General features: G+C 42.1%; 1 protein-coding gene across 2 annotated transcripts; it reads left to right on the top strand.

The window, feature by feature from the left end:
* Positions 1-306: 306 nt before the first annotated feature.
* Positions 307-21291, top strand: ogdhl (oxoglutarate dehydrogenase L). Of its 2 annotated transcripts, none has more exons than XM_078161011.1 (23): positions 307-479; positions 1218-1441; positions 2148-2318; positions 3113-3215; positions 6874-6989; positions 7076-7230; positions 7620-7766; positions 7870-7960; positions 8064-8243; positions 8328-8456; positions 9956-10135; positions 10215-10367; positions 11029-11131; positions 11240-11368; positions 11790-11940; positions 16070-16197; positions 16572-16750; positions 16886-16957; positions 17546-17671; positions 18493-18565; positions 18654-18817; positions 18912-19066; positions 19688-21291. In XM_078161011.1, the coding sequence occupies exons 2-23, from the start codon at positions 1220-1222 to the stop codon at positions 19809-19811; spliced, it is 3051 nt and encodes a 1016-aa protein (XP_078017137.1). In that variant the 5' UTR covers positions 307-479; positions 1218-1219; the 3' UTR covers positions 19812-21291. The 2 variants fall into 2 exon arrangements, with proteins under 2 accessions (XP_078017137.1, XP_033469714.1); XM_033613823.2 differs by having other exon boundaries at positions 307-716.
* The last annotated feature ends 149 nt before the right edge of the window (positions 21292-21440 follow it).

Here is a 21440-nt window from a genome sequence, read left to right as displayed (position 1 = left end):
TGCTCAAATGACTCATGTTCAGCCTTTATAAAAGTTTAATTGGCTTATATAATTAACACTGAGGGGAAAGACATATGTGTGATGTGACTTAGAAGGAAACAAATGACCTGTGTGGATGATAAGTGTGTGTGGGGACTCATAGATTTAAGTATTACGATTATAAAATTGATTTCTGTTAGTTACAAACAGCACTAACAGAGTAATTTATTGATTTTTTTTTTGTATCACTTTGGTAAAGAACTACAAAACGAAGTGTGATGATTGTTTTCCTTTCTCTTTCTCCCTGAGCTGGTGTGTGTACCCCTTACCTAGGCAGTACTGGCACCTTTGGGTGCAGCATGCTGCTGGCTGGGCACAGGAAGCACCACCTGACACACGAGGGGCGTGTCAAACCGTGCCTGCTCTTTGGATCTGGCACCTTCGCCGGCACCTGTCCTACTTACACCCTCCGGCGATGACAATAGTCAAGTCAGACTAAGGTAACTGAAATGTATAGAAATAAATCAGGTGACATTTGAAGCCACTGTCCTATTTCCCGTGATTCCGCGCGTTTCCAGTGGCAGAGACGAGGGGAGATTATGAGGATTTAATGTTGACGTTGAGGGATTAGTGGTCCACAGGAAACGGCAACAGACCCAGAATGTCACAGGCAGTGTTTTGGTAGTGATGTCGGCGCTGTAGTGTGAAGGAGCCTGTAAAGCATCCTGCAGGAAAAGGTGAGGAAGTTGTAGCAGCGGCAGTTTCTGCAGTAGGACCTCATACTTGGGCTATTTGCGGTGACGCGCTTTTTGCAGCTGCAGAGACTTTGTGCAGAATAAACAAACGCACAGGCCATTATGTGGCCGCACTTAGCCTTGCAGGTTTTTTTCTTTACAGTAAATATGTGCTGCTGTGATCAGTCGGGATCCTATCGAAAATATACGCTTGTAAAAGTCATTTCATCCATGAGGAGTCTGTGCGCAATTATGCTCCCCGTTAAGCACGATACGCGCTCTGTGCACAACCTATAATCAGTTTAAGCAGCAGAAATATTGTTTGATGTGTGGCATTTAGAAATTTCTCATCCAGAGATGGTTTATTATAATAAATTATCAAACCCCAGTAATAAAAACCTTTTCTTGCATTTTTCTAAAGGAATGTTAGTCCAGACATGTGATGTCTGAGATGTGATTGTTGACTCTCTCTAACCTCACCTTTCTCTTTCACTTTGTCTCCAGCTATGAGTCAGTTTCGGGTGTTAGCGGGTGTGCTGAGGGGTGGGTGTGTTGGGGGGAGTCAGTGGCTGCGTGCATGTGGAGGGGCCCCGGCCAGGCGCCTGGTTGATCCCAGGAGAGGCTGCTCCTCAGGGGCTGCGCCTGATGTCTCAGCAGTGGCCAGTAGCTCCAGCTATGTGGAGGAGATGTACTTTGCCTGGTTGGAGGATCATAAAAACGTCCACGAGGTAACTGTGCAACAACATGTGTCAATTTTCCCACATTAGTTAATAACAGAAGAAACTGAACACTGAATAGAAGTTTTTATTGCCCATGAATAGAAATTTGCAGAGGGAGCAATGTGAAGCACACCTGGAAATGAAGTACAACTAACTGCTGTTGCCAGTGTTGTTCATGAAAAAGGGCACCAAATAAATGTGCACTAGTGCAGGTACCCAACTGTTCCAGCCACAGGGTCCAGATTTGGTCTTAGTCATTAGTTCAAGGTCCACACAGTTTAATACATTTGGTGTCACTGTGTTTATCCATGTTGTCCAGCTAGTTTGCTGTCTCTGTCAAGTAGCCATCCATTAGTCACTCACTCTACAGCAATGCATGGCACTTCAGAATAAAAACTCAGTCCTGGAAATTTGCTGTACTTAAAAATAAAGGGTGTTTTTTATAAACTTGACATGTTTGTGAGTCACTTGTGGTCCATTCAGAGTGGACCCATGACCCACCAGTTGGGAACCACTGCACTAGTGTGTGCTGGAAGCTCAATTGCAAAGTGCACATCCCAATATACTGTAGCTGCAGTGACCTGGATTCCTGTCCAACCTTTCACCGTCCTGTCATCCCCTAACCTAGCAGCCAGTAAGCAGCAGGGATTCTTTTGGTCCATGTTTACGAGGGACCTTCTTGCGTCTGCTGGATCTGTCTTTCTCTGTGTTCTAGTCTTGGGACGCATTCTTCCGTAACATCCAGGCCTCCAGTCCGTCTGGCGAGGCGGGCGAGCAACGCCCCTCCGCTCTGCTCCAGGGCCGAGTGCTGTCCCACTCACCAGACATGGCACAGAAAGTGGTGGAGGACCACCTGGCCGTGCACACTCTCATTAGAGCCTACCAGGTACTCCACACTCACCCGGCCCAGCTGCACACAGCTATTAGCTTGTATAATGTAGATTTATGTTATTTACAGATTAAAAGATTGATCACATATCTTGTGGGCATCCGTTCAAATCTTAAAGCAGAATTAAGATGTCATCTACCTCGAGCCACAGCCAGCTGACTATTTGTATCTCCGATGTGCGCATGTGAAAAATGCATCAAACAAGATCCTCTTGACTTGCCAAAACAGATGCAACTGGCAGGGAAAGCTGTTTATACTGTGTGTCCTTGTATTAAAAGGAATATACAATTTGTTTGTCACTGCACGAGGTTATGCAAATTGCAAGATTAACTCTAACCTACTTACCCCTGCTGCCTTTTGAAAACTGGAAATATCAAAGAGACTACTTAAACAAAACAGGTGGTAACATTTCCCCTCGCCCTCAAATTAATTCGAGGAACTATCTGAGGGATTTATTAAATTCTTTCTTTTGGCAAAGGCGTCACTTTTATTCCCAGCTGGTTGCAATCCTGATGGGAATGTGTGCATGCGTGTGTGTGTGTGTGTGTGTGTGTGTGTGTGTGTGTACACATAGAAATAAAAGTACCCCCATGGGGCTCTTTTCTTAGAAAGGTTGACCTATAACTGAGTGTTAGCTTATTCCCCAGCTGTTCACGCTCAGTATCATGATGGCAGCCCCTTGCTGAATCTTAATCTCTCCAACCTGTCACTTTCTCTTTTTTACCTGATTCTCCTCATCTCTTCTTTTCTCCCACCTCCTCTACGTCTTTTCTGTTTGTCTCTATGAGTAGATTCGCGGCCACCATGTTGCCCAGTTGGACCCGTTGGGAATCCTGGAGGCTGACCTGGACTCTTTCGTTCCCTCCGACCTGATCACCACCATCGATAAGTTAGGTGAGCCTCACAAGGCAAATCAGAACACCTACCAGAAATCTTAAGTGTGAATAAAGGATGATTTTTGTCATGTCTTGAGCCAAATGTCTTCATAGACTGCTTTCACATTACAAGCAAATGCCGATGTTTTTGCTCTCATGTGACATAGATCTGATTTTTTTTCAGCGTACTGTTTACGCAGAAATCCATTATTTTATCAATCAGATCTGGGCCACTTTCATATGTGGTCCTAAATCTTACACATATATGATCACTGGCCCTGTGACCGCTGTGAGAATGGTCATATTGGAATCATGTGTTTTTCCCATACATCCATGGTTTTATCACGTCATACTTCACTGCACAGACTCAAATCATTTACCATACAGCATTGGAGCTGTCCATTGAGACTACAGAGGGCAGCCATATCTGTACCAATGCTGCATTAGGCTGCCCCAGTCACCAGCCCATAGAGCCCGACTGCCACTTACTTTTTAACAGGGACAGTTTGCCTATGCCATGACAGCATTGTCGTGAGGCGCTGACAGAGATATCAAAATATAGCCTGAACATTTTAACATTTAACATTTTAGTTTGGAAGAACAGTATTTCCTTGAAACCTTCCACATTGTGGCCCCACCACTCGTTACTCCCAGCCACCCCCATGCCTCTCTCTCAAGACATAACTACCAGCATAGCCGCTAGTAGAGCTAGTGGACCGAAAGCTCATTTTTATGACAGCCTTTTATCCCGAAAACAAAAGTCCATTGCTCAACACTCTCTAAAACAGAAGCACATGTCTATTTATTATGAAGAATGATGTCATTGGGCCTTCCCACTATGGCAGCCATTTAGAGATGAAGCTTGCATCGATACATCTTTCTGTTGTTGTTGTTCCAATGTGCACAAGTGTGACATTATTGGTTGCATGTGACATGTTTTAGGGCAGATTCATGTCACTTTAAACATGAATGTGAACAGTCTAGGCAGAAAGATTGATGTGTGGAAATAATCAGAACTGAGCATTAAGGCCTGTAATGTGAACGTAGCCATAGGTTTTCATGTACTGGGGTCGTTTCATAACTGAAGGCTCCATGAGACCCATGTTAAACAGGCTGCACAATTTCAATAATACATGTCAAAAGAGATTGTACTGTCATTAGACTTTGCAAAGAAGAGGTATAGAACTCCTTATTTTATCCCCCTTTCCTAACTAAAAGCACATGGAGTTAACCCACAGGCAGTATATATGCTGATTAGTTTCCTACTATAGAAATCTTTCCTCCTAATTACCTCAGGATAATAGTCGTGCTTAAGGGTTTCAGTCATAAGCATATTCGGTGCATTGGCACACTTCAAAAGCTTCATTTGCCTCATAATAAAAAAATCTGATTTGTATTTTTCATGCACTTCATTTCAATAACATGTCTGTATCCCTCTGAGGGTTGGCACAGTACATACATGTGTATCTATATGCACATTATACACACCCAGGGTTGCATAACTCATCAGACCCAAGAGTGTAAGTGGTATTTCAGTATAAAAGCTCCATCACGTCCTCTGCCAAGTCTGTATACGGGTTGGTCAGCCTAATGCTGTCATTAATCTCAGGCCAAGCTCTTGTCATTCTCCATTTCATTTAGCGGACTGAGGATTGGTGGATGCGGGACGGCCACAGAAAGCGATCGAAGTCTACAGTAATAGCTAGTAAAGAGGGAGGAGAGAGAGAGAAAGAGAGAGACATTGTTTCTGTTGGCTGCTGTTATCAGTAATCAGTGTGTCAGGACATAGCGTCGCATTATGTATTGTCACCAGGACCAAAGCTTCCTAATGAAAGCTAATGACAGCCTCCGTGGCCCCTTATTTGGTCAGCTGATAGCACAAGAGTCTATTCTTGGCCCCCTTTGTCTTTGCTGTGTTCCTAATATGATTTGCACCTGTCTCCTCTTATGTTGCCTGCGATCTTGAGCTTGACCAGCCCTCTCAGGTGGGCTTTGTCAGCACTGAAACTTATGTGGGGGCCGCTGATACTGATGCTGTGTCTCCACATGTCTTGCTACTGTACTGTCTACAAATGCATCCTGGATAATTGTTTTTATTTCATAACCAAGCTTTATTTTTCCCAGTTTTTGCCATCAGAAACAAACTTACTTTGATTCAACTTTCATTTAATTTTTACTTAACTTTAATTCACTGCAGTGTTATGCCCTATAAGTTTGCACTCTTGTCCTATTCATTATAAACGTCTAGCCCAAAAAGCGATTAGGGCATGCTTTCAGTAAGATTGCCATCTCAGTTGTGGCTGCAGGTGCTAATTATTTTCATGATCAATTAATCTGTTGGTTAGTATTTTTTTAAACCAATGCATTAATCATTTAGTCCAGAAAATGTCAGAAAGTTGTGAAAAATGGCCAAGTTCCCGCTGCCTGAGGGGACACCTTCGGAGTGCTTGTTTTGCCTGAGTTAAAGTCCAAAACCTCAAAAGATATTCAATTTCTAATGCTGTTTGGCATTATACTTGACGAACAACTAGTTTGGTAACTAATTTTCATTTAACCAGTAATCATAATATGACATTTTTATAGTTTTAGTATGGCATGCCCCAGGGATGTTTTTCTGTAGGCCGATGCGTCAGTTTGCATTGAACTGGTTCTCTCGTCAAAAAGCCTATGGGATTTCTCCACTGTGTTTTGTATTGTTGCAGAAAATAAGCTCTGTGGCAAACAAACATTTATGATATTTACAGGTTTTGTTCAACAAGATAATCTTCACAAATCTGCACCACTGTCATGATTACTGTAGCCTAAATGCAATCGCCAGAAGTAAAAAGCTAACGTTGGGCTATAAACGAACTACACTACGGTTGCATGACCTCATGTTACCACCAGCTAGAAGCTTCAAAGTACATGAGTTGGGTGTTTACTGAGGTATTTTATGTTGTAGAACAAAATGTGACAGTCTCTTAAGCTTGTGTTAACCACAGACCTTATTTGAGGGGTCTAATCAAAAACTCATTCCTGGCGGACTCTTAGTCACACTCTAAGCTCTGATGTCTGCTGCCTGCATGATGTCAGAAGAAATGGAAGAACTTAAGATCTTCACAGTCAGTTATATAGAAATTTCAGATCGCTGAAGGAGCTCTATATGATATTCAGAGTGTATCTGTGATTCAGAGGTTGTACAGGGCTCTCAATATGGAGGTGGCTAGCAGCTAATGGTGCTTGCAGCTAACTGTGCTAACAGCATGGACAGTGGTAACAACAGGGCTGACAGAGCAAACAGTGTTAACCTGGGGGGCAATCAGAGGGTGGGTGCTACACTTTCGCAACAATATCAGCAGTAACCGATTATAACCGCTGTATGAGTGCAGTGCAGAGTAGCATTGACTAGCTAGCCAGTGGGATACACACACAGGACTCATATGCTCTTACATGCACACACCGCTGGACCGACTGCCACAACATCAGAGGAGCTCGAATTAAAACACACACATGGAGCAAGTGTGACTTCATTCTCTGCTCAGGATGCCATTACTCTGCTATATCTTTACTTAGCAAGTAGTTGTTGCTGCTGTATAAATGTTCTGGATGTCACATTGAGATCCTTTAATCAAACTTGATGAAGGCAGGTCTGAATCTGAATCTTATTGTGCTGAAAAAGATTTCGTCTGGTTTTGTAGGTTTCTACGGTCTTGATGAGTCTGACTTGGGTAGGACCTTTCAACTGCCTCCCACCACCTTCATCGGAGGAGGAGACACCACTCTCCCTCTTAAAGAAATCATACACAGACTAGAGGTACCTTGTTTTCTTTTTTATACATGTTTCTAATGATGAGGGAAAGGCGTAACACTACCGTGCTGTGTTTTTTTAATCTTCTTCAGACAACCTACTGTGGACACATAGGAGTTGAGTACATGTTCATCAACAATGTGGACCAGTGTCAGTGGATTCGTCAGAAATTTGAGACTCCGGGAATCATGCAGTTCACTAATGCTGAGAAGAGGACTCTGCTAGCCCGCCTGATCAGATCCACACGGTCAGCAAGGAATAAACATCCACTGACTTTACACTTTGATGACAGCACTATACCTCACTTTTAGTTATAGCTCACATCAGAGACTCAAATAACATAAACAAAACTCTTGCACTTGCATATATTTGAAAAGATACACACCCTATTCTTCATGTGGGCTCATTTTAATCTTTGATAAATGATCTCTGAAGTCACCGGAGTTTCCTGGAGGTGATCCACCTATTGTTAATGTGCATATTCTTTTTATTGTTCGCTTGCTTGTTGTATGCTGTTGCAGTGTTATTCCTATTAACACACACACACACATTGATACTGAAATACATTTGCCAAATGCTTGAGCACAAGTCCAAAAATAACTTTCTGTAATGGAGCTTTATCTTTTTTATGTCAAGGTTTGAGGACTTCCTGGCCAGAAAGTGGTCATCAGAGAAACGTTTTGGTCTGGAGGGCTGTGAAGTGCTCATCCCTGCTCTCAAAACCATGATTGACAAGTCGAGCAGCGCCGGCATCGACAGCGTGATCATGGGGATGCCTCATCGGTACTCTGTTCCACAAATTTCTTTGCCTCTCAGCTTAATCTATGCATACAGATAATTCTTGTCCTTCCACATCTGATGTATACTTGGTAAACTCTGCTTCCAGGGGTCGACTGAATGTCTTGGCCAATGTGATCCGTAAGGACCTGGATCAGATCTTCTGTCAGTTTGACCCCAAGTTAGAGGCTGCTGATGAGGTGTGGGAACTGCGGATGCCTGACTGTGTGGAAAAGTATCAGAAGAAATCATTCTGGATATACGAGTAACGCTTTATTTCACAACCTTTCTCTCCACCTGTAGGGTTCAGGTGATGTCAAATACCACCTTGGGATGTACCACGAGAGGATTAACCGTGAGACAGAAAGGAACATCACACTGTCACTCATGGCAAACCCCTCCCACCTGGAGGCGGTGGATCCAGTGGTTCAGGGCAAGACCAAAGCTGAGCAGTTCTACAGAGGGGATACTCAGGGAAAGAAGGTAACACCTATTGAAAATGTAGATTTTCATTAGAGATACAATGTATTACTCTGTCCCGTTGAGTCTATAAGGTGATTTTTCCAGGTGATGTCCATCTTGATACACGGTGATGCTGCTTTTGCTGGACAAGGAGTTGTGTATGAGACTTTCCACCTGAGTGAGCTCCCCTCCTACACCACACATGGTACAATCCATGTGGTGGTCAACAACCAGGTATTGGAGAGACTGCAACATGTGACCTGACACTTTTACCATTTACTAGAATGCATATGTTTTCTAATATACTCACATGTTATGCCAGTAATATTGCTTATACTAATGACAGGGTGTCTGCAGGTCCAATTCAACTTTATAACAACAAGGCCTTAAAAGTCATTGAATAGTCTTAAACTTGAATTGTGAGGTCTAAACTGCTACAAACATTTTATCTATTTTCATTTATCCATTTTTTATTTCTTTTTGTGAAACTGAGTGGAGCCTTCTTATGTAAAAGTCAACAATTCTAATGTTACAGATCTCTAAAAAACTATAATACTGTATTTTACTTCATACTTGCACTTACCTGTTGGCAAAGTGTAGATTAATAAACATATTCCTACATAACACTTACCTCTGCACAAGACCACAAATATACTGCTTACCTGCTATGCTTAAATAAGTAAAACATGATGTGTCCAAAAATCTGTCCTACATTTGGTTAAAAGGTGTTAGATATTAATAATAATAACTGGGTCTAGACAATTATTTGCTATCGTCCGTCAGCTGAAGATGTGATCATGTGTTATTGTTTTACACAATTCTGTTATTTGAATTAATTATCCAAGAAAAGTATGAGTAAAAATGAACAAAATTAGCTGTTAAATGTTTTGCTTTACATACATAAAGATATTTATTTAGTTTGTATGTTACTTGTAAAAGTCGAACATGTTCTGTTGTACTGAACATCATTTGAATCACTTTGAATAAGGGATTCAGGATATTGTTTTTTTTTCTCCAATATCTGACGTGCCGATTTTTTTCCAACTCATTTTGTCCATTTGCAGATACCTATATATACCCACAGTGAGTGGTTGTCTGTCTCTATGTATCAGCCCTGCGATAGTCTGACGACTTGTCCAGGGTGTACCCTGCCTCTCACCCAATGTCAGCTGGGATAGGCTCCAGCCCCCCCACTAACCTCAGGAGGATAAGCAGTTATGGAAATGAATGAATTAATATATATATACACATATTTTTACAACTAATTGCAGAGAACATCAAGACTCCCCTGTCATGGAATAATATAATGATAGTATTATACCTACTCTTATCGTCATGGCCCACTGGCAGATTTGGACATTAAAAACAATGCTTTTAAAAATGTCACCAGGCAGAATGACTAAACTACTTCAACTTAGGTTACATGTAAAACGTGCCATCTTTATTTTTATGTAACATTTTCAAACAAAACAGTAAAATCCATCCTAGTTTAAAAGGCTTGGATGATGCTTTCCCTGAGACAATCCTGTCAATAGCCTCAACCAGGGCAAATTCAACCTATTTCCACCAATGAAAGTGGCATAACTAAAGCGTCATCATGTTCACCTCAGGCCAATTCTGATGTTTCATTTTAAAGCCTTAATCTGCTGGTAACAATGATGTGCCGGTATGATCATGCATTCCTACTCTACATGTGATTCTAGGCTCTAAATGATATCAAATTTGGCTCTCAGATTGGCTTCACCACAGACCCTCGAGTGGCCCGCTCCTCGCCCTACCCCACTGATGTGGCTCGGGTTGTCAATGCACCCATCTTCCATGTGAACGCCGACGACCCCGAGGCAGTCATGTACGTGTGCCGGGTGGCTGCAGAGTGGAGGTCCACCTTCAACAAGGATGTAGTCATCGACCTGGTTAGTCGGAGCCGAGTCTCAACAGCAAACACGATTATAAGTACACACTTGAACATGGCTTTTATGTGTGTATTTACAGGTTTGTTACAGGCGCTTTGGCCATAATGAGATGGACGAGCCCATGTTCACCCAGCCACTGATGTACAAACAGATCCGTCGGCAGGAGCATGTGCTGAAAAAGTACTCCGACAGGCTCATTGCGGAGGGAGTGGTGATGCTGCAGGAATTTGAGGTTTGTGATCTAAAGCTGTTTGCTCTTGTTAAATATACTGTATACTGGTAGCGGCTACTGTATGCTGTTTTATTTGGCATCACCATCCGCTGGACTATGTGCATTAAATCACACTTAGATATTACCCCAGCCTTTGAGTAAATATGTTGTGCCAGCACTGCTGTGTATTTGACTTTCAATTTACTGCCTCAATTCAATCACCCAGCCTCACAATCCCTCACATAGAGTATATATTGCTCAATGAAGCTGAAGTATACCTCAGATTCTGCCGCCATTCAGTGGAATTGCTCAGGTTCTTCATCCAAAACACAAACTTTGATCGTAACATCCATTCTCAACATTTTTTTATGCTGCTTGTCAGTCAGAGAAATAGTGCAGCTCCTCTCTGGTGTGCTCCTTCCTGGCTTTTGATGGACATTGTTTTCTGTTGTGTGGCCCGCTATTTGGACTCTTGCAAAAGCCCCATTTGTAATATAGCGAGGCGGAACCATTACTGCTGGTGGAGACTTCTCTCCTCCTCTAATATTTCTTTCTCTCTTTCTCGCTACACACAGTTTTGGTTAGTCAGCTGTAGTCCTTTAATTGAAGTAAACAAACTGTGCATCACTCAATATGTGACATTTTCATTGTCCCTGTAACATATTACCAAATGTGGCTGCAGGAAGAAGTTGCCAAATATGATAAGATATGTGAGGAGGAATACGCCAGCTCCAAGGATGAAAAGATTTTACACATTCGGCATTGGCTCGATTCCCCCTGGCCAGGTAAATTTTCCCCTCCAGTAATTCAAGTTCAGTTTTTTCTTATGATCGACTGCCTTTCTGAATATACTTTCTGTTCCTGTCGAAGTGACACTGTCTCTCTTTCTGTAGATTTCTTCACAGCAGAGGGAGAGCCCAAGAGCATGAGCTGTGTCCCCACAGGACTGGATGAGGAGGTTCTGCAGCACATTGGCCAGTCAGCCAGCTCAGTGCCTCTGGAAGATTTTAAAATCCACCCTGGTGAGTTGCAGAATAGAGCAGAGAGACAGGCTAATGGTCGTAATGCCGATGATAGTAGTCATATTGATATACTGTGCCAGGAATCTACACAAAGGAGAGCACACATTATAGGATAAATGCCACCGAATTATATGATAAAAATCTTTAAAACACATCAACCTCATTGCCACACTTCATTTTTTGTCTACATTGATGATATTAAGTCAGTTAAAGCAGTTCACCTGTAAACACAGCCTTTCCTAACAGCAGGTGTTTGGCCTGCACAGCCAATTTGGCTCATGCTATAGCAATTAAGGCTGCCACAGGGGTTTTTTAATGTAATTTACAGTGCAGTATGTCAGTCCATTGCGTTTTACACTCCTCTCCCCAGTGCTCTCCTTGGTTTCATTTGTGCTCCTCTGTGTATGTGTGTGTTCTCCAGGTGTGTCTCGTATCCTGCGTGGTCGCGCTGACCTGGTGAAGAATCGGCAGATGGACTGGGCTTTAGGAGAGTACATGGCCTTTGGTTCCCTTCTCAAAGATGGCATCCATGTACGACTCAGTGGACAGGATGTAGAGCGGGGCACCTTTAGGTGAGTCCATGTCAACACAGCTGAAAACTCAAGCTCTCCTCTGCAAGGATCTGTGTGAATCTTTGTTTAAACCTATATGCCCTCTTGCATTAACACTAGAAGGAGCTCTTATAGTGTAATATCTAGTAGAAGTATTAAGTATGTGTCAAATGTAGTTAGTGAATAAAGAGAGCCTTTTAACAATATTGATTTTTACAGTCTTCTTTTTTATAGCTCAGGAGTCCTTGTGGTGTCACAGTCTCTCCTCTCAGTGAATGAACTCAGTGACTGTTTTTTTATTATAGATTATCTTTCCTTGGGATGATGCATGGCTGGGTGCTAATTATGTATTGCTAATAAACTTTGAGACAGATCATATCAAGATGAAATTATCTTATTGTTTTTATCATTCAACAAATGTGTTGACACACATTAAATGCTGGAGCACAGTTCATTGTTTTGAACATCAGTATTTTTCATTTGATATGTCATTTTGCAGACATTTGCCATATTGTCGTATACAGTATATTAGTATTAGAAAATATCCAAAATACTATGATAATAATAGCTATACAATGACTTTTGCATTCATGACATTGCAGCGATTAACTACAGGGTTGTGTGGTTGTGAGGGAGTGTCACTAAAATGGCCCATTAGTGGGGGAACAGAGGGTGGAGACCAGCTATAGAAAGCCATTTTCCCCATCTCAGTGACTGAGTACCTGTCTTTGGTAACTTTGTTTATGTAGCTTAAAAGATCTGTAGAATTTCTGTTGATTATTATCACTGTATTATTTTTACCGCCAAAAAAGACACACGTGCCCGCACATGCAAACAAACCGAGTGCTTTCCTCTCCTTTGTAGGATAGTACATACAGCCTGTTAATACATTTTACACTCTATAACAATTACAGTATTACTTGTTCCCATGGACTGCGGGTGTCTTCCGATGTGTTTGCTAGTCTTTTTTTTTTTTTTTTTTTTTTTAACAAAAGAAAAAAACAGGCACAAAGACACATAAACAGCCCAAAGAGGTTTTATAAAATAAGATTGAGACAAAGGATAAAAAGAAAGGGGACATACATTAATTGCAAAAATCAAAATAGGGTTTGCCAGTTACATGATTACCCACTGCAGTGTGATGTCATGTTGCATTCTCCAGAAGCTGACCTGTTTCAACTTGCGCTGCAGAACAATGTGTTTTATTTTTATGGCAGCCCCTGCCGTCCCCACCCCCACAGCGTAGATGCACTACTCACTTTTAAATAAATGGAAGGACTGTTGTTTTAGCCACAACACCTGATTTGGTGTGAATGCAGCCCATCCGTCCATTTTCATCCATTTTCATCCGCTTATCCAGGGCCGGGTCGCAGGGGCAGCAGGCAAAGACCCCAGACATTTTCAAGCTCCTCCTAGGGGACCCCAAGGCGTTCCCAGGCCAGACGAGGTGAATGCAGCATTAAACTGATATTTCCTCAAATTAGCTGTTTTGAAATCATGTTGGTACGGGTGTTGAGTCTCTGCCTCACCAGAGATTAAGGGTAAAGAACAGTTATCTGAAGATAGTGAATTAAGTAATTGGGAGGGCGGGGTAGGGAGATTGGCGAGTCTGACAGACAGAAGACGTCAGCGCAGTCTCCTGGGAACAGTGAAGTCCACATGGTGTTGTCATGGTATGGAGGGACGAGTGACACATGAACAAAACCAGCTCCCCCTTTCACTGTGCCTGTCTCATCTGTCCCCTATCATTTCTCCACCAGCCCATCTTCACTGACACCAAACCCCCCCCCACCCCTCCCTCTCGGCTCACAGCGACATACATCACACTAACTAACCAGAGGCTACAGGGCTTTTTCTTTTGCTGCACATTTACCACTGACATCTACTTCTCCCCATCTGCTGTCCCCTTCAGCAGCGTAATTTGCCCGGCTGAAAAAAAATGACAGCAGTCAAACACTACATCCACCCTTCATCTCTATATCACCTGTTGTTTATTTAAATCCTCCTCCGTGTCAGTTAAGAGTCTGTGTTCTTTCTCATTGTACTTCAATGAGACGTCACCCCCTTTATCACCCCTTATTGCTTTTTCTCCCACCTACACTTTTTGTCATCCCCCACTACTGTTTCCCTTCACAGTTCTTAGGAGCTGAGCATATTGGCATGTTACAGTTGAGTGGGCCTGCTTGCGTTTCTGTGATGTACGTAACAGCATGCGCTAATGGATTCAGTCGTCGTGTTTGGGTGGGTTGCGTGCGCCGTGCACCCCTTTCCCTGACTAATGGGGCCCCCAGGCAGAGGAAAGTGTGTGTTTTTGTGTGTGTTTGAGAGAAAGCAAGAAGAGAGGTGGGCACGCAGTTTATGAGGCAATCCCGGAGAAAGACCTCATTCTCGTGAGGTTTTTGGGTCCTCTTTGGTCTGAGGAAATGAAAGATGAAATTATCTGTGTTACCTCAATTAATGCTGGATGCCCTTGATTTTGTTTGTTCATCAAAGGAAAGTGTATATAAGAATATGAAGCAAGCATCAAACAAAACAATTATGCCATACATTATGTGCTCTCATTAGTCTATAATTATGGGTGATAATATTCAAAGGACTCTAAGCATGATCATCTAGTCTTCTAGGTGGTAACATATCACATTCAAGATAATAATCAATAGATTTGGGTTATTTCCTGCCGTTCTTCCGCCTGACCGTTACATAACCTCTGGCGCTGTGTGTATGTGTTTCTGAGTGGATGTGTGTGTGTGTAGATGTCATTAAAGTGATGTTAAAGGGGTTTAAGTGATTGTCTTATCGTGCTGGTTTTGAAGGCTGATTCCTACACTGGGAGCGAGCGGACTGGCAGAGCTTGTTAACGCTTGGCTCTTTGCTCCCATCAACTCTTGTTGGGCCTCACACTGACTGGAGATGAGGAGAGAGGGGGAGTCCTCATCATGGAGTGCCTTTATGGGCCAGAAAACACACACTGCGCTGTGTGTGTTTACAGTGCTCCTGTGTCCTCTGGGTTAAAAACCTTTTAGAGAAATCCTGTTGTTTTTCCACCACCAACATTTAAGACCGCTTAGAGTCTTGGAAATGTTTTGTGGTAACACTATTCTGCTGTTACAAATACAACACTTCATCAACTGTAAATACTAGGGGTGAAATGATATGTTAAATCAATAATAAATAATAGATTCATTATTTAAGTAATTTATAAAGAAAAAATGATGAACAATAACTGGTTGCAGCTTCTCTTTTTCTGTTCTCTGTTGTTCATTCATTCATTCATTTTCCTTAACCGCTTATACTACTGGTTGTGGGAAGGCTGGAGCCTATTCCAGCTGACACTGGGCGAGAGGCGTGGACAGGTCGCCAGACTATCACAGGGCTGACACATAGAGACAGACAGCCATTCACACTCACATTCACACCTATGGCCAATTTAGAGTCACCAATTAACCTGCCTGTCTTTGGACTGTGGGAGGAAGCTGGAGCACATGGAGAAAACCCACCCTGACATGGGTGGGTGGGTTTCATATTGAATTTTTTCAAAACGTTTTTGACTTTTTTGGTCAAAAAAAAAAAAAAAAAAAAATCAAAAGATTCATTAGTAATGAAGTTGTGGCCCTGCTGAAAAGCTTTTTGTATACACGTGTCACAGCCTCGTAAAGGGGTTTGTGTGTGTGTTTTGTTTATTTATATCCCACTTCATCCATTAATTTCAGCTAACTGTGATATATATGCTCTCTCGGATGATGTCATTACGTTGATTTATTTTGGGTGCTCCACAATCCTTTTAAGAACCATAAACAAATGGATGACTTGGCATTTCAGTGGTGTTTTTTATCCATGCTGACAACATGGCTGTGGTCTGGGTCTGGGGTGTGTCTGTCAGTCAGGCCACTTTGGTCCAAGCTGAAATATTCTAACTGTTGGATGGACTGTCATGGCCCCCAAATCATAAATCCAAATGACTGTAGTGTTAATATTAGCATGCTAGCATGCTAAACTAAGATGATGAACATGGTTACAGCATGTCAGCAATTGTGAACATGTTAGCTCAAAGCACAGCTGTGTCTGAGTGCAGCCTCACAGAGCCGGTAACATGTCTGTCTTGGTTCTGTTTGCCCGTTTCAGTCATTTCTGTCCCTCTTATGTTTTTCAGTCACCGTCATCACGTCCTGCATGACCAAGAGGTGGACAAACGAACCTGTGTTCCCATGAACCACCTGTGGGACAACCAGGCTCCTTATACCGTCTGCAACAGCTCCTTGTCAGAGTACGGAGTGCTTGGTAAGAAGCTACTTGAGTCACACAGCATGCTGTAATTTAGTGATATTCAGCTTGCAGCCTATGATTGGGTGCCTGGCAGCCTGATGACCATTTTACAATTCACAATGACAGTAAATTGATTCACAATGGGAATTTTTTGTTGTACTATGAATGTAAATAAGATGCCAGAGTCCACATAAAAGCATGCCAGAGGAGGATACCCTAGACTCCCCGACAGAGGTCCAGGCTTAGCCCCTAATGTCCTTAAATTGTAGAAAGTGGCCCCTAGTCTCATGTCATTTTGCAAAAGTGGCCCTGGGCAAAGCAAGCTGAGTATCCCTGCTATAGTTCATAAGTCATTTTGTAGCTCTGTGTAATGATGGCTGTGTCTTCAGGTTTTGAGCTTGGCTTCGCCATGGCCAGCCCGAATGCCCTGATCCTCTGGGAGGCCCAGTTTGGAGACTTTCACAACACAGCCCAGTGTATCATTGACCAGTTCATCAGCCCAGGCCAGGCCAAGTGGGTCCGCAACAATGGTATTGTCCTGCTGCTGCCACACGGGATGGAGGGAATGGTGAGAGGGACATAAACCGGCCTACACTATGTCATTCTGTAGTATTTACAAAAAGATGAGATGGGATTAACGGGATTCTTCTTCTTCTACTGGTTTGTCGTTATGTGTCTTGATCCTCTTCTCTTTCGTCCTCAGGGTCCAGAACATTCATCAGCTCGACCTGAACGCTTTCTGCAAATGAGCAAAGATGATCCCGATCACTTCCCTGTATGTTCACATGGACAATTTACAGTATGCTTCAAATGGCGACCATGCAGTTTGAGGAGCATCATTAGCTAATGCAGATAGTCTCAACCACCACACGGTGCACTGCAGTTAACATTCGATCGCTTCCTGTTTTATTGGCTTTGCTGATGTCATGACCACTGTGCTTAAGCCAAGTGTTGGCTTAAGTGATGATTGCCAATTTCTCTAGAGCTTAAAAGTGTCTTCATTATAGCCTCGAAAGAGTTGGTGTTCAGCAGTAACTCAGGTCCCAAGGGTGAGGGAACATTCAAGGAGGGAACCACAGCGGGCTATATCAGCAGAAGTTCTCCAGATTCATCTTCAAATGGGATATTGATCAAACTATTAGTGGGAGCATACTGAGGGATTAACATTCTCTGTCCTGTGTGTGTGTGTGTGTGTGTGTGTGAGAGAGAGAGAGAGCACTGATGCACTCAGGCGCTACATCTGCTGAAAAAAACATTACTGCAACCAAAACTATAACTCTGTAGTTTTGTCTAAAGTTAAATTTCTGTTTCTGAATCAATAACCTTTATAATTCCTCTGTATTTCTTTTTTTTATTAACAAAGGAGTTAAGTGGAGATTTCGAAGTTCAGCAGCTGTACGACTGTAACTGGATCGTGGTCAACTGCTCCACGCCTGCTAACTACTGTCATGTGCTCAGACGGCAGATTCTGCTGCCATTCAGAAAACCGGTAAAGTGTAGCAGCGTCTTCACTGTATTTTATGCGTCTTACTTACCTCCAGTTAGTGCTTGTCTTCTCATCATTGATTTTGCATTTGAGATTTTGCATTTAAGTCCCCCATATAACCCTACTACAATAAAAAAAAGCCCAGTTTGTAATGTGACAACAATTTCTTATGTTTAAGAGAGTCTCAGAACTCTCTCTCTTTGTTTGTTCTGTATTCATTGTTAAGGAAATCAGTGCTGGAATAAAATCAAACTCACAAATATGAAAACATGAGAGGCACAAACTAGTTATGTCTTCATTTGTTCATTGCTTTACCATGACATGTACAAATGAGGCTCTGTATGTAATTAATTAGAACGTTGCAGAACAAGTTTAGGCATAAAGTTTCGGGCTGTAAAGCATTTCTCCTCTTTTTTTTATAATCCACGGCTCTTTTTTCAGTCTCTCCCAGTTTTCAGCCACAGTGAATGTCTTAACTGATCCCCTGTCGCACATAAATGCAATGCTTTGCGAAGCATGAGAGAACGACTTCCTGAGCAAATTAGCGAGGAGGCCAACAGGGGATAATATTGTTTGTTTTTTATGAAAACTTCTGGACTTGGTTGGCTGAGCACAAAGGCTTTTATTTATTTGATTGTTAAAGAAATGTTTTGTTTTCCCAACGCTGATGTTGCGTGCTATATGGTGGCAACAAATTAGCGTGAAAAGTGATAAAAAACTTTTTTCTCTGGAGTTTTTTGAAGGCGCACAATGAAGTCACGGATGATAGAATCAATCTGTTGTCAGTCATTGACAGAAACTCTTTCCTTTTTTTACCCCCACAGCTGATCATTTTCACACCAAAGTCTCTGCTGAGGCACCCTGATGCAAGGTCCAGTTTTGATGACCTCGCCAAAGGTGGAGTTTTACTTTATCTCTGTAAAATGCAATGCAAGGATCTGTGAGTGGACTAAGAGAGGTAACATATCATATTCAATGTTGGCAGGCACTACATTCAAGAGGCTGATTCCAGACGAGGGCCCTGCAAGTCAAAACACAGCGCAAGTGAAGAGGGTGATCTTCTGCACCGGCAAAGTCTACTACGAACTGGCTAAAGAGAGGAAACAGCAAAAACTGGACAAAGACATCGCCATCATCAGACTTGAACAGGTGTTTACTCTTTCTCTCCTATGTGGATTTTGGTATATGAGTGATGCAGTGCTATTATTTCTTCTTCCACTTATTCTTCGGCGTCCCCCCTCAGATCTCTCCATTCCCGTTTGACCTGGTCAGAGCAGAGGTAGAGAAATACGGCAACGCTCAGCTGGTCTGGTGTCAGGAGGAGCACAAGAACATGGGTTACTATGATTACATCCGTCCGCGTTTCCTCACAGTGGTGGCCAACAAGAGGCCTGTATGGTAAGGGTTTCTGTTCTCTTTGCACCTGATTTGTTTATAACAGAAATAACATGGGGCAATTAATTTAGAGCCAGGGTCTGGTTAGGTCTTTCAGGCCAAGGACTGCTTAGCTGAAAGAGAATGAGCAGGCACCCCTTACTACATATATTGTGTAAAATTGAGTTGCATATTAAACTGGGCCTTGTAGTGCCAGGTATAAACAAACCCTTTAATGCTGCATACAATTGTTAAAACAATTATTATGTGAATGTCCATACACATAAAATAATAATACAGCTAACTGGCCAGTATGTTTCAAAAGCACCTAGTTGTTAGCTAACTGGTTTTCAGATGCCACACGGTGATTTAGCTTTAGCTAGCTGCCATGATTGCACAAGGATTCATTGTTAACAGTTACTCTCTGTCATCAGTGTTGTGTACTGTAAATTAAATGTTTTTTTGCTTGTTTGTTTTATGAAAAGCTCAATATATCTTTGCTAATGTACGTATTTCAGACATATTATAATAAAAAAATAAACAAAAAAATAGAGGTCAGAGGACCCTCCTAGGGGTCGCAGATCCCCCCGTTGAAGGACATAGGATTTAGAAATTCAGGTTAAAAATAACCTGTGTCTCTTTCAGGTATGTAGGACGGGACCCTGCTGCTGCTCCTGCGACAGGGAACAAGTCGACCCACCTCAATGAGCTGAAGAGGTTCATGGACGCGGCTTTCAACCTGAGCGCCTTCCAGGAGAAGGACGTATAGTTGAGAACTGGAGCAAGACTGGAGGTGCAGTTTCATCTCCAGCCATCATGGTCTATTTTTTAAGTCTTTTTGTCAAACACTTTTAGCTTTGTGACAATCTGGAGCGTAGCCTTTTTAGTAAACATGATGTTAACCCTTAATATACTTATGTTAAAGATAGATGACTTATGCCAAGACCGCACTGCACAACGTTTATGTCTTGGTCACTGTAACAGATTATGTGATCATCGTTCAGTCCTGACAAAAGGCACACATTTGGACGCACTAGTTTTCCCAGGGTCTCAAAAGTGTCCTAAATGCAGCTCGTTCTCCTCTGTGACACATGACATGGGATACAAGGACAATTTGCTGTGCCCTGGCTGTGCACCATGTCAAGTGAAATCAAGTCTTTTTCATTTATACAGCCCAACTCCTCCTCTATCAAAATCGGGCCATTTTTGGGCTGATATCATGTAGTCTAATTCCGGCTTTACTGGACCTGCACTTTATTCACTCGACACTATTCAACACGTGGTCTTTATGAGGGCTTTAACACAATACGCATAGTGTATGTACACACCCCAAAACCTTGTCTAAAGAAAACCAGACACAAATTTTCAGCCTCTAAACGGTGCTACACCTCCAACACCTTTATTATATGAAAAAAGTGTTACACAAACATGAAATATAAGTCATATAATTATCACCTAGTTGTGTGGTGAAGTAGCAACAGCACACTTGTGACAATCACTGTTATTGGAGTGGCTTTAATACCCTAGAAACCTCCACTGCTGCCAAGCTGAATACTAGTTTATATTTTTAGTATAGATATATATTTGAATTGATTTTGTAGATGAATATCAGAAGCTATAAGATGCACACAAAACTCCAACTGGTGTGTTTAAACAATGAATGTGGAACACATATCACAGGTATGAAGACTGTTTTGCAATTTAACACATCAGTAGCTTTAGTGCCTGCATTTGCTCCGGCTACCTTAGCTGTTGTTAGTGAAGGAGTGTGTATTTATTTTCACACTTCACTTCACCAGGAGACATGAGCCAGCTGGCACCGAGACTTGAAGCCATGTTTTCTTCTTAGGACATAAGGCTCAGCTTCCTCTTCGGAGGCTGAGGGATGCGCACACACACATAAACACGGCAAAGCTTTGAGAGCAATATTGATGCTTGGTTGTCACATTAAAATCCCCAGGTATGTAACAGAAGTGATATTAGTTAACACTGTGCATAGAAATGTTCCATAAAATGATGTTTCCTGTCTAGCAGTTATACTGTAGCTCACCATTTCCATTTCCAGCTGAGAGATTTAACCCCAATCTATGCACAAACGTAACTTTACATATCTAATTATTTTTGTTAAAGGTTTATGTGTATTAGATTTTTAATGAAACCATTATATCCACATATTAGTGTGGCCATTGAGACATATGCACGCACTTACCCTGGGAATAATAAAACATGCAATAAAATATATTTAAGTGTAATAACGTGCTTTGGTCATGATTTTTGGTTGCAGATGTTGCATGACAGCATAAAAAAGTCTATAGTTTAAAGCACAAAATAACAGATTATTCTACTGATGAATGAAAGGTTGAATTCATGTGCAGTAAAATGCATCTTTTTCTCATTT

Source organism: Epinephelus lanceolatus, chromosome 17 (genome assembly GCF_041903045.1).
Source record: "Epinephelus lanceolatus isolate andai-2023 chromosome 17, ASM4190304v1, whole genome shotgun sequence".
In the NCBI taxonomy this organism is placed as follows: domain Eukaryota; kingdom Metazoa; phylum Chordata; class Actinopteri; order Perciformes; family Serranidae; genus Epinephelus; species Epinephelus lanceolatus.
Note: the sequence above shows the minus strand (reverse complement) of the source record. Positions and strands in the feature narration are given on the sequence as shown.